General features: G+C 38.6%; 1 protein-coding gene across 7 annotated transcripts in view; it reads left to right on the forward strand.

Moving 5' to 3' along the window:
* The first annotated feature begins 279 nt into the window (after positions 1–279).
* SRRM1 (serine and arginine repetitive matrix 1) overlaps positions 280–14584 on the forward strand; it is a 37658-nt gene continuing 23353 nt past the window's right edge. For 5 of the 7 annotated variants that reach the window (XM_063456514.1, XM_063456516.1, XM_063456517.1 and 2 more), the window contains exons 1-3: positions 280–386; positions 6657–6746; positions 8386–8508. In XM_063456514.1, the coding sequence (XP_063312584.1) occupies positions 366–386; positions 6657–6746; positions 8386–8508 (234 nt within the window). In that variant the 5' untranslated portion in view covers positions 280–365. The other 2 variants (XM_063456528.1, XM_063456530.1) reach the window with 2 other exon arrangements.

Consider the following 14584-nt stretch of genomic DNA (forward strand, 5'->3'; position numbering starts at 1 on the left):
CAAAATTACTTCATAACTCTTTTTCACATTCTTAATACACACCAACTATTGGAAGCTCCTATACTCCACACTAAGACCCCCACCCCCTCCCTCTTCCTCACTCCCTCTCCCCTGTAGGGACACAGAGAGTGTACGCTAAGCCCTGGGAGGCCAGGAGCCTGCACTTCCCATGACATGCTTCATCATGGGCTGCACGCGCTATTATTCTCTATTGGTCGCTGCACATGAACCTGCGGCTGACGTCACGTCCCGCCTTCCCAGCGTTTCGGCTCGTCACGTGACTCTGCGTGGGTTCTGCCCTCTGGCGCGCTGCCTTGTGGGAAGCGGAGAGTTGAGCTGCGTGAGGAGAGAGCGAGGCAGGCAAGATGGACGCGGGCTTTTTCCGCGTGAGTAGGGGGATCCTTGTGGGACAAACCTGGATGGAGGAGCGGGGAGAGAGAGAGAGAGCCTGTATTCCCGGTGTGAGGGATGTAGGGCTAACGGTGCGGCCGGGCCTCCCGCCCTGCGAGCTGTGACTGGGAGCCGTATAATGGGGGCTGCGGCCTAGCCCGGAGTGCGAGCATGGCCGCAGCCAGTCACACCGTGTCCGGAGACCGACACGTGACCACACAGCCCGCACCGTGTGCTGCTCGTGGAGCTCTGTGTGCAGGGCCGCAGCGTGAGCCGCCAATAGAGACCGTGTGATAACTAATATACAGTATATTATATATAACTAATCCCGAGCCTGACTGACCCGCGTGATAACTCTAGTTATATTATCTGTACTGGTAATCTATAAGTAGACTGCACCATGTAATAACTCACACTGCTTATATTATCTGTACATATTACGTGGCCATCTCGGTTTATTGTATTATCCGGGTTCTCATACTCCCATACTTTTCAGATTGCATATTCAAAGAACATATGTGCAAAGGCTTTAAAAAAAATAAAAAATCAATACCTACTTTATTCTGTTTTATGGGTTATTACGTTTTTATTGGTGGACGAGAAAAATGAAAAATACACTTTTTAATATACCTGTAGCATTTATTTTTAAATAGGCCTTAATCACAGACTTGCAACCTGTTGTGTGTTCTGTGGTCATGAGGTTAATTAACATGTGAAGTAAATGTCTTTTGTTTTTTGGGGGGGGTTTATCATATACCATGCTTGTATTTCATCCAGCTTATTTAGGCATAATGCAAACTAAGCATTTTTCTAAACTAGGATTTTGTTTTTTGCACTTACCCATTCTTAGAATATATGTCTAACGTTTACATGTAGTTGGGCTTTTTTCCCCATTCTTTATACATTTTAAATGCATATTCTAAAAAAAATCTAATCTGTGGATCCTTGGATATTATCTAGATTAGTTATTGCATTAAACATTTGCCGGATATGTCTAAATTGAGGCTTGGAAACTCATGCACATTTTGCTGCACTTGCAAAGTTGTTTGATATGTTGTGCATTGTTAAAAGTTGATGGAAACTATTTCAGTTAGTCACCAGTGTGAATTGTAGGGAACTCATAGTTTGTGAATTTAAATTGGTAGGACAAAAGTGAATAGTCATGTCAGTATCTCTCATGTCATGTCAGTATGCATACTTTTTATTTTAAAGTTTTTTTTTTTTTTTGGTTGAATAAGGTAAGGGTACTTAAGTGGAACATGATTACTAATGATGTTTTGGGGGGAATGAAACATTGGTGACTGCAATTGTTATAGTAATAGTATTATTACGGGTATTTATATAGCACCAGCATATTCAGTAGCGCTTTACAATATTATCAGAGGGGGGGAGATTTAACAATAAAGGAGATAATTACAAAAACTTAGAGGAACAATAGGTTGAAGATGGCCCTGCTCAAACGAGCTTTCAGTCTATAGGGATAAATCTATAATTAACAAGGATGTCTGTCTTAATTTGTCGGCTTCACAATATGAAGTGTGTGTACTAGTCAAGGAATTTGCTAGCAAAAGAGGATAGCTCCTAAATTTGAAATGGCAAACAATCTTTCCTGGTTATTGTTATGTTTGAGTTTAAAGCAGCCTAAGTTATAGGGCATGCATGTTGGCTTACTTGAGACCATAATTAAAATGCATATTTGTGGGTGTTGAACTCTAGACTTAAAGGACCACTCTAGTGCCAGGAAAACATACTCGTTTTCCTGGCACTAGAGTACCCTGAGGGTGCCCCCACCCTCAGGGACCCCCTCCCGCCGGGCTCTGGAGAGAGGAAGGGGTTAAACTTACCTCTTTTTCCAGCGCCGGGCGGGGAGCTTTCCTCCTCCTCTCCATCTTGATCGCGACGTCATCGGCTGAATGCGCATGCGCGGCAGGAGCCGCGCTCGCATTCAGCCGGTCGCATAGGAAAGCATTTACAATGCTTTCCTATGGACGCATGCGTGCTCTCACTGTGATTTTCACAGTGAGAAGCACGCAAGCGCCTCTAGCGGCTGTCAATGAGACAGCCACTAGAGGATTTGGAGGCTGGATTAACCCTCATTATAAACATAGCAGTTTCTCTGAAACTGCTATGTTTATAAAAAAAAGGGTTAATCCTAGAGGTACCTGGCACCCAGACCACTTCATTAAGCTGAAGTCGTCTGGGTGCCTAGAGTGGTCCTTTAAACCTTGTTGTTTTTCTAGATTCAAGATTTACATTGCTGAACTTATTCTCCATGAAGAAAGTTTATTTTTGGCACCTTGCTTTATTTATTACATATTTAAAATCTCATAGGATTTATTGCTTCCTAATTGCTTAAATGGTCTGGCAAAAGTTCAGCAGTAATGTGTTCAGCCCAGTAAATATACATATTTATAATGCAACCGTAATATCTACCCTAGCTTCTGTGTAAATACTTTGTTTGAACAATTCCAAGGAAGTTTGTCTCAAACATTGTCACATGCGTGCCATTAAGTAATGCAAGTATAAAATCTTAACAATACTTTTCGAGGTGTTACGAACGCTGATATAGTAGATACCCTGTTCGGCTATTTCCTCCCGAACTGCTGAGCCTGAGTGATTACAGCTTGCAGTTCGGGTGTAGATTCAAACGGTTCCAGACGAATGCAGAATCCACTTAGTTTTCTCCCCAGCAAGTAGACATTTACCCAATCATGAGCCTAGACTTCATGAAGGGTACAACAGGAATGATTTTAATGCGTGCCACATTGGCTTTTATAAAAGTCCACGTGGACCTAGAGGTATAGGGACACAGTTTACAACCAATAATAATACAGTGACAAAGTGTGACACTCACAATACAAACCGATAATTCCCTCATCTCTGCCTGTGAGATAATTGGGTCAGATAAAGTAATAACTCCATTATCTCCAGGCAGAAAAAAATTTTTTTTCATAAAACTTGAAAAGTACCCCAAAACACACAAACTCTCCATAAATGTTACATCCCCTGATAGCCCTGATCTGGGTGACCAACATATCCAAAAAATCACCCAGATCAGTTTTGGAATTTTATGGAAGACCAATTTGGACCGACTGGACACGAGGCTCCTGCCCAGCAACAGTTCCATGAGTTTAGGCTGTGCGGTTGGTCTATTTTGAAAAGTCACAAAAATGAAATAATGCACAAATAGAACCCCCTGTCTCATAGTAGAGATTGTTCCCCATGTTCATGGGAATCAAACTACTGAACATCACTCTCCTGGCTGTTCAGGAAAAGGAAGCAGGCGTTCGTATACTTTGACTGGTGTTCGGGAAGTCGAGTGTCCGATTTTAGTTCCAGACAGTCGACGATCAAGCCCCACTGCCTCCTTTCATGTGAACAAGATGGCCACCGTTTTTCTTGCACGTGGCGTTCGGCTATACGAAAGGTGGCCACACAGGGAGAGTGCTTAATTGACAGTTTCCTTTGAAGGTAATGAGCCAGGGGGTTTGTTGGTGTTCGGTAGTTATACATATATACACACTCTGAGAATCGTAATCCCTACCGACGTCTGTAGTTACCTAAATTACCTTGCAGGGTTAAGTCCTCTTCTAGTGGCTGTCTAGCAGACAGCCACTAGAGGGACTTTCGGGTTCTTGGACAATTTTTGGTCGACTAAACGACACTGGATATCCTCGTGCTATGCATGGGAATTTCCAGTGTCGCCGGAATCACCATAGGAAAGCATTGAATAATGCTTTCCTATGGGGAGATCCTAATGTGCCTTTTACTGTGTGTTCTGCATTGTGGGTTGGTTTCCATGACAGCTCATTTTGACTTTTTTCTGACCTCCGGAACGGATTAAATGGTTTTTAATGCATTTCTATGGGAAACCACGTTTCAGTTTACAAATTTTTCGCAATGAGAAAAGTCCTAGAGAACACACTAAATTCGTAAACCGAGGTACCACTGTATTTGTATTCAGCATTGTCTCACGGGTACAACAGTGCGCCCCATTAACAGGTTTTATGGTGTTTTGGAACGTTACAGGGTAAAATATAGCACGTTTCATTTCTCAGTTTTTTCACATTGAAATTTACCAGATTAGTAATGTTACCTTTGAGACCGTATGGTAGCACAGGAATGAGAATTCTCCCCATGATGGCATACCGTTTGCAAAAGTACACAACCCAAGGTATTGCAAGTGGGGTATGTCCAGTCTTGTTTAGTAGCCGCTTAGTTAGAAACACTGTGATATAACAAATATAACATAACAAATATATATGTATAGAATGTCATTCTATGTGTATTTTGTTACATACATATATTAAAATACAGTTAGAATGAAATTACAAAAATATTTTATTGTAATTATACGTGTGTGTGTGTGTGTGTGTGTGTGTGTGTGTATATATATATATGTTTGTATGTAACTTCATTCTAAGTGTATTTTAATACTAATATATGTACTTATAATATTAAAACATACTACGTATGACGTATGATATATATAAAGTGTGTGTGTGTGTGTGTGTGTGTATATATATATATATATATATATATATATATATAATGTGTGTGTGTGTGTGTGTACATTTAATTTATTTTAAACATGTTTATTTTTTTTACACTACCCACCAGCAGGGAGACTGTCTTGACAGCCCAGACATTCCCCCCTGCTGGCAGATCCACAGCCAGCTATAGGGGCCCTGTAATTGCTCTTTGAGAGCGATCACATGGCCCCAGTGGGCCTGATTTTGCTCTGGGAGGGCTGCCTGGCCTGTCAGGCAGTCCTCCCGAGGCAGATCACAGTGGAGGTAAGTACCGCAGAGCTCCTGGGGGCTTAAGCCGTTATGGTGTTCTATGCAACTGCAACAGCTTTAAAGCCCATTATAATGGGGATGACAGAACGCCGTAACGACGTTAAGGGGTTAAAGATCTGGTATTTTCTGTAAGCCCGCCACAACAATCAATGTACTTATTTTTTTGTGTGTGTGTTTTTGGCTGGTTCTGTTCCATCTTAAATGGACACCATAGTCACCTGAACAACTCCAGCTTAACCCCTTAAGGACACATGACATGTGTGACATGTCATGATTCCCTTTTATTCCAGAAGTGTGGTCCTTAAGGGGTTAATGAGGTTGTTCAGGTGAGAACTATAGCTCCCTGCAGCCTCTCATGTAAACACTGTGCACAGCATCCTGTGATTCAATATCTCCTCCCTCTGCATGCAGACTCTGAACTTTCCTCATAGAGATTCATTGATTCACTTCATCTCTGAGGAGATGCTGATTGGCCAGGGCTGTGTTTGAGTCATGCTGGCTCTGCCCCTGATCTGCCTCCTTGTCAGTCTCAGCCAATTCTATGAGGAAGCACTGTGATTGGATCAGGCTACCACATGTCAGCAGACTGCTTGTTTTTCTGAGTCTAACAGCATGCAGATTTACAGCTTCAGGTTTGAATACAGTAATATTTTTACTATATTTATGGAGGCATGGAGGGCCCAGGGGGACATGTGTTCCTGACCCTATAGTGATCCTTTAACCTAAATGATTGCTGCTGTGAGATTAATCTGCTTACATAGGGCATTTATCTCACTCGGGTTCCCTGCAGTGCCAGATTTAAAAGGAGACTCCAGGCACCAAAACAATCTTATCTTAAAGGACACTTTTGTGTACTATAACAACAATCAACATGAAGCTGTTATAGTGCCAGTAGGTCCCTACCTTTGACTTACCTTTAAATCGTTCATGCTTGTTTTAACCCCAAAATCTGTTTTCCTGCACCGGATCGCTCTACCCTGTCCTCTTTCAGCCTTCCGAAATCCTAGATAACAGGAGGTTTGGATGGGGGTGCCACTACTTGGTTTGTAGTGGTAACCTGAAGCCATAACTTTATTTTTTATTTATTTATTTTTCTATGAAAGGGGAGCTAATGATTGGCTTAGAGCACCAAGTGACTGCTCTAAGCTACATAGTGGCACCGCGTCGCGCGCCTTCTGTTATCTAGAATTTCTGAAAGCAGCTTGTAGTGTGGTGTTTTCCGATTGAAGCCTTGGACCATTAGAAGTTGCTAGGCAGAGCAGATGGATCCCATCTTTGCAGTTTTGGAGTTAAAATGCGCGAAAATATAAACTCTTTAGGTAAGACAATACCAATAACCGCCATCATTAAACCCTGATTGAGATTAAGTTATGGTGCCCAGTATGGTCCTTTAAGTTGGTAAATGATGTTAATTATCTTGTATAATGTAGCAAATCACGCTTATAATTATCTTTTATTTTACAGGGTACAAGTGCAGAGCAGGATAATCGATTCAGCAACAAACAAAAGAAACTTTTGAAGCAGCTTAAATTTGCAGAATGCCTGGAAAAGAAGGTATACATTGGCATGAGTCTAACTGTCTACTTTATTGCTGAATGTTTTCATAGTAGAAAAGAGCAGTGATATTTACGTTTTTGTGTCGTCCTATAGCAATGTGTGAAAAGTCTTTCTGGTTTTTCATTAGATCCTTAAGTAAGGGGATGCTTCAGTACTAGGAGGCAACATTGGAAATAGATGCAAAATTAATTTTGTATTTTTATAACTCTTAAAGCTGTATCTCACAAGGTAGACTTTAGCAAATCTTAATAAAAGTATATACTTGTAGCAGTCAGCAGAAACGTTATAGATTTTCTATTTCTTTTTTAACCCATGATTTTTTACAAATATATCTTTAGCTTATTTTTCTTTTCATGCTTTATCACAACTCCTTCCTGATTAAACTATTTGAATGAGCTTGAAAGGTCCCATAGAAGATTAGTGTTGTAACTCAATGTGCAGGTAGATATGTGAAAGAAAAATACAATATCCATTAGTGCTCACTGTAAACATAGATATGTGATGCAGTACAAAAATGTATGATACTCACATTTGATAGTGTTAAGTCGCATAAATATTTGCGCGTAGGTGGTATAATCCCCACTGGGGGATCCGCTGGTAAATAGTTCTCCAGATCTGAAGTTAGGTGTGCCAGGAACAAATAAAATTGTAGAATTGCATACAAAGTGTAATAAATGGTCTCTCACAACAAAGTGAGTTAAAAACAAATATACTTTAATGCTTAAATGAAATAAACATAACTGCTACGCTATTACATAACGCGTATCTTGCACATAGTGGTATATATGTTAATGGCAATTAAAATGACTATTTTGGCACCAAAATGACATCATTTGACCTCTTGAGGTTACATGTTATTTACAATATTTGGTTATGAAAACCATTCTTAATATAATTAGTGCTGTCTATTTTTAGGGTTAAAGGGATTCCCCTATACCCAGTGTTTGCTGCCTAAGTCTAGTCAGTTGTTTCCTTAGCGCTTATCCATTTTGTTTATATTGGTTTGGCCGATTAAAGGGGATTTTTGGCAAATATCGGTTGAAATTATTCCTGTATTGCAGATACAGGGGAGGGGCTGTGTGCCCCGGGTGCCAATCGTATTGTAGAAGGGGCCGCTGGGACCCAGCACTCTTATCGTCTGTTTCTAGCAGCTTCTCTCTCCAACTTTCATGAGTCCCTGGCTGGCAATGCTCCGTGCTGCATACAAGGCTCACTAGTTGGAGAGAGGACCTGTTGGAATCAGAAGATGGGGAGTGCTGGGTCCCATCTGCCTCCTCTACAATGTGAAATTCCCTGGCAGCCTGCAAAAAGGCAATGGACCACCAGGGAGTGTAATGTCTCCCTGGCCACATTAAATGGAGGGGTGAAGAATATTGGTACCAGTTATCGGCTAAAACGCCACCGATAATTCCCAAGGAAAAAGATGCATCCTTAAATACATGCAGTGCATTATATAGGTATATCTACTAAACAATGATTTTTATTTTCCTTGTATTTAGGCAGGAGTGTCCCTTTAAATTAAATGTCTAGTAGTGAGAAATTCTAAGCTGTATGAATGTGATCTACTACACTAAAATAAATTACTCTAGAATTACCTGTTTGCAAATAAAACATTCCTGTTTTTATTTTGAAATAGGTGGAAATGAGCAAAGTAAATCTGGAAGTAATCAAGCCTTGGATTACAAAACGAGTTACAGAAATATTAGGATTTGAAGATGATGTGGTGATTGACTTTGTCTTCAACCAGCTGGAAGTTAAGGTAATCCATGTTGTAGAAGGTTTCCGTCAAAATAATTTCTTCTTTTCTGCCTGTTATGCAAGGCTTTTGTATTAGCATGTGTACTGTGTCAGAATTCACATTATAAATCAAAGTAAAAAAGGTGGGTTTAATTTTAGCAGAAGGTACTTGGATATTCAGTCTACATTTGAGGTAGCCGTTATTGTTTTGATGTTGCTGTGTGACATTCTGAGTTAGATGGCAGTTTTCTAATGATGATGTGATTTATGATTTAAAAGGCCTGAACCAAAATGGAAGTTATTCCTTGCGTGTGAAGTATAGCACCATCAACTAATTAGGGCACAGCAGAGTGAGTGTCCAATGTCGCTCTGACCCAACTCTCTTGATGATGCAGTGTGTGTTTTGGAGGTGAGTTGTGTTATGGTGGCCAAACAAAATCAAAAGCACAATAAAACTGACCTGTAGTTAACTTAAGCCAAACTTTTCACTTCAGTTTGAAAACCTTCAATAAGCTTAATGCTTATTGCATAGTGGCTACAAAACTGATGGCTGCAGTGACTGGTCACATTTATGATGGTGTGATTACAAATGTAGGTGGGAAATTATATTTTGTACATTAAAGGGAACCTATCATTGAAAATGTGTGTGTATTTTGTTACAGGCAAAATTCACCCACTTTATTGCATATGTGGCTCTTTCATGCCGTGCTTGAAACCTCAAAAATACTTTGCTTAGCTGTTATGTAGGTTGATTTAGATATTAAAACAAAGTCTTTAAGAATGAAGATACTTCTGCATTTTTTTTTCTATATATCCAATATTAAGATTTGTTAAAACTTGCTGAGCCATGAGTACCCACATATCCTCATACTCCAGGTCATTGTATTACTTAACATGCAGAAAGAAGCAATTTTGTTTGTGTTAAACTCCTTAATCGTTCTTGAGTGAGTTTAAATATAATTTCTTGGACAGAAGTACTGTGATTTTGTTTAGTTTATAAAAGCCGTAGAAGTCGAAAATATTCTATTTATATGAGACAGATTGAAATGGAATATTTCAATTTTGCTTTTAGTTGGTTTCCACAGCTTGCTCAAAAACATTTGGTATGCAGCTAAAACAGTGTCTCTTAAAGGGACACTCTAGTCACTAAAACAACTTTAGCTTAACCCACTAAGGACACATGACGTGTCACGATTCCTTTTTATTCCAGAAGTTTGGTCCTTAAGGAGCTAATGAAACCGTTTTGGTTAAGGATGCACTGAAATTTTTGGCTGAAAATTGGTCAAATTTGCCAAAAACTTTATTATTTTTTGTAGTGCATAGTTTAACAGACATGCTTGCATTAAATGGACACTATAGTCACCAGAAAAACTACAGCTTATTGCATTTGTTCTGGTGTGTAGAATCATTACCTTCAGGCTTTTTGCTGTAAACACTCTTTTCAGAGAAAATGCAGTGTTTACATTACAGCCTAGTGATAACTTCACTGGCCACTCCTTAGATGGCTGTTAGAGATACTTCCTGGATCATGGCTGCCTAAAATCCAAACATTGTCTCCTCCCTCGGCATCCTGAATTTTCGGTTTCGGCCCAGCATTTTCATTTCGGTGCATCCCTAGTTTTGGTGTGTAGATCATGCCGCTGCTGTCTCAGTGCTCAATTCTCTGCCATTTATGCAGCCCTAGTCACAACTACCTGCATGTGACCTACACAGCCTACCAACACTTCCTGCAAAGAGTCATCTAATGTTTACACTTCCTGTATTGAAAATACTGTTTAATTTAGAATTTATTATCTCCTTCTCTGTTAATAGCTTTCTAGAACCTGCAGGAGCCTGTTGTATGTAATTAAAGTTCAATTTACTGAGCAGGAAACAAACTTTAAAAGTAAGTTACATCGGATTGAAAGTGAAACCATTTATTTTCATGGTCTATGTGAGTCACAGTCTGTGGAGGTGTGACTACGCCTGCATAAACAGAAACAAAAGTGATTTAACTCCTAAATGGTGGAGAATTGAGCGATGAGACTTCAGGGGCATGATCTATACACCAAAACTGCTTCATTAAGCTAAAGTTGTTTTGATGACTAGTGTCCCTTTAAATTTGAGAACATGGACTATGGGCACAGCAAATTTCTAGGAGTAGCACAGCAATATCTCAGCACTGTCTAGTGTGTAAAATAGGCCAAATGTAAATATAGATGTCAATGTCTGATCATTGCATTTTTCCTGTTACATATGCATGCACATATGAACTTTTTTTCGGCATAAGTGTAACATTTTATGTGTGGCTTTATCCAATGTAAATATTTTACGTGGTTGGTTTAGTTGTCAACATGTTAGATTGCTTATTAGACTGAATCAGCTTATCAGCCATTAGACATTGTCTTTTTGAAGTTGTTCTGTCTTTTTGTGGGATACATAAGCTATATCTAGAACAATGCTAGTTTGAGATGCTTAGTCTCAAGCTGACATGGTTAGCTAGAAAGTTATTTATTATAATTTTTATTCAGAGGCTTTTCAGGTGGGAGCCTACAAGTCTAATATGTCTGTCAGAAAGTAGTCATGTTTAGCAACATTTTCTAAGTAAAGATAACTTCAACCTTTTGCGTAGTGAGGCCTAATAAAAAGCTAGGGAACCAGAGACAAATCAAGTCTTACTAGGAAATCATGTTAAATGGCCTTTCTAGGCACCATTAACACTTCCTCTTATTATACTTGTTATGATGCCTGAAGTGCCAGCTAACTTAGTGTTGAATAATTTTTGTGTGGAGGTGTGACTAAAGAGGGAGTGATCTTGGCCATCCTAGAGACTGGTGGCTGAGAATGATTACCCTGTCCATGTAGCCAATTGCTGCTTGAGCTAATGTGGAGGCATCAGAGTAGCAGCAACTGGTCATTGCCAGGAGACTCCATGCACATAATCACTAAATAAGAGATTATGATCTCACTTCAGTAATCTTATGCTGTTAAAAACATTTATTGGTATGTCACTTTTCTGTGCTTTTTTAACAGTTCTCTAATGTTATGAGCATACATCAACCCCTGGTTTTAGGGATTTTCTCAACAATGGAAGTGTCATTTTAGCTAGAAAGTTTTTCCTGGTTAAAATGGCATAATGGGGAAATTTTGTTGAAAGTTGATGTTTAACTGAAACTGGGCATTTCCAAACAGATCCAAATAAATTTCAGAGGTGCCAAAAAGTAGTGCACTGTTTCACCTATAACGGTAAAGAAGATAATGATCACCTAGTGATACTGCTTTATAATCATACATAACTCTGACATGCTCTTTGATGGTTGGTAAAATTCTAACACAACTATAAGAGTGTTCATTCTTTAAATTTCTATTTTGAAATCGAAATAAAGGTTAAAACCAGACTACTTTAGTCAGAAAGTAAAAGGCATATATATTGGGTGTTGTGCAATTTTATTTATGGACTATCTCCAATAGCAAATTGTAGTGATTTATTTAGTTTTGTATTTTAAAAACAAGAAACAGGTTTGTTCACTTAACTCCTAGCTGTAGTGTTATTTTTTTTTTTTTTGTGCCATTTGTATTTGCTACAATCCAGTGAATAACATTCTCTTCTATAGCAGACAATACTGACTGTTGCTAGTAGATGATGCCAGCCCCTGTCTCTAACTTGACTAAAAGTGAGACCGCGCTGAGTGTAAAACATGTCAGTTTTACTCTACTCTGACTGCTTCTCTTAAAGTGCATCTTTCACCAAAAATGACTTCATGTAATCTACTTAATACCTGCCTCTCTGAATCTTTAGTTTTGATTATCTCCCGAGTACTCATTTTCATAAAATACATAAGAAAAAGTACAGACTACTTTTCCTTGTGTGGTAGTCAAGGTACAAAACTTAACAATGGCAGAGCTTAAAGCAGGGTTGTGTTTCAGTTGCCAGTCAATAAAATTAATCCCACAGAAGGGCAAATGGCAGACATAGTCCGAGAAATGAAAGAAAAACATGTTACTTGCGCTCTATCCTTTATCCCTATGTATTTTTAAAACAAATGGAGGTCTTTTAGTTACCTCCAATGGCCTTGAGAGGATTGAGCCCACTTGCCACATCAAGGCAGACCCCCCTAGGTGGGTCCTAACTCTAACCATTCACCTTGCTTCCTTGAGCCTCTGGCAAAAATCTCTAATGAGACAGAAAGGGGTATTTTTTATATACACCCTATACATTATTAACCCTTAATAGGGAACACATGGGATGGGCGGCTGCATTGTAACAAGGCTGAGTAATACAAAAATTGGATACAAATGCAGAAAGAAAAGTCCTGCGCTCAACTCCCATCACTACTGGGCGGCTGCAATGACTACAGTACACACCAGCCCCAATACATAGTAAAAACCAAAGAAAAACATGTTACTTGCGCTCTATCCTTTATCCCTATGCATTTTTAAAACAATCTGGTCAGAGAAATGCACCAGATACGTTGCTCTATCGCAAAAAAGAAAAGTTAATGTAAAGGTGAGTATAAGTATTATGGCGATTCTATAGTGTTAGGAATACAAATCTGTATTCCTAACACTATATATAGTGCCTTCGGGTCCCCCCACCGTGGCACATAAAGCCTTAGGCCCCCTATAAGAAAGCATTGAATCAGTGCTTCCCTATGGGGATTTTAACGAACGCTGCATGTCCTCATGCAGAGCGTGAAGACATCCAGCATCATTTAGACAACCTAGAGTCATATTAAATCCCAGACGTACCTCTTGTGGCTGCCTGACAAGAAACAGGGTGCATAAGGGCCACTTTAAGCAAAAGTTTTAAACTCACAAGTTTAATAATGTAGTATTACATTGCTCCAAATCTTGTTAAATTTAAAATTCCTCATTTGTTTGTAAATGTACCACTTAGTCGACGAATGTTTCACCATAAAATGGATGTTACGTTATTAGGATTCTAACTTTTTTATTATACTCTGCCTTTGAGGAAAAATGATCATGAGAGGCAAAGAAGAGTAACTTAGATTAACCCCTTAACGCCGTTACGGCGTTCTATGCCTTCGCGGCTTTAAAGGGCTTTAAAGCCATTGCGGCGGCATAGAACGCCGTAACGGCTTAAGCCCCCTGGACCTCGGCAGTACTTACCTCTGCCGCGATCCTCTTCTAGAGGGCTGCCTGACAGCCCAGGCAGCCCTCCTCCAGCAAGTGAGCGATCAAAGAGCGATGGATCTGCCAGCAGGGGGGGTGTGGATCTGCCAGCAGGGGGGGCTGTCTGAAATATCACAGTCCCCCTGCTGGTGGGATCTGTAAAAAAATAAAAATTAGACATGTTAAAAAATAAAATAAAAGTAATTTTATATATATATATATAATGTGTGTGTGTGTGTGTATATGTGTATATATATATATATATATATATATATATATACACACACATATATATGTATATATGTAACATCATACGTAATGTATTTTAATATTAATGTAAGTGTATATATATATATATATTAGTATTAAAATACACTTCGAATGACGTTGCATATATATGTATATATATTCTATATATAATAGACATATACACATATATTATATATATATATATATATATATACATACACGTATAATTACAATAATAAATAAATAAAATATCAATAAAATATTGAAACAATATTTAAAATAAATTATATATTCATATGTAATTTCATTCTAACTGTATTTTGTTATATATATATGTATATTATATATATAGAGAGAGAGAAATACATATAATTACATAAAATATTACATTAGTATACACGTAGAATTTAAATACCTATAAATGCATATATATTAAAATTCTACGTGTGTATTTAATCTTTTAACATAATTAGGTGGTTTGATTAATTAAAATTTGATTGACATGCCTGACAACACATGGAGAAAGTGCAGAAAATTTAATTCGCAAGCACTATATTTGACCCTGTAACTCTCCAAGACACCATAAAACCTGTCCATAAGGGGTACTGTTTTACTCGGGAGACTTCGCTGAACACAAATATTAGTATTTCAGAATAATAAATTGTATTACAACGATGATATTTTAAGTAAAAGTGAAGTTTTTTGCATTTTTTACAAATAAACTGCACTTTTATGGA

The sequence above is a fragment of the Pelobates fuscus genome, chromosome 1 (genome assembly GCF_036172605.1).
Source record: "Pelobates fuscus isolate aPelFus1 chromosome 1, aPelFus1.pri, whole genome shotgun sequence".
NCBI lineage: Eukaryota > Metazoa > Chordata > Amphibia > Anura > Pelobatidae > Pelobates > Pelobates fuscus.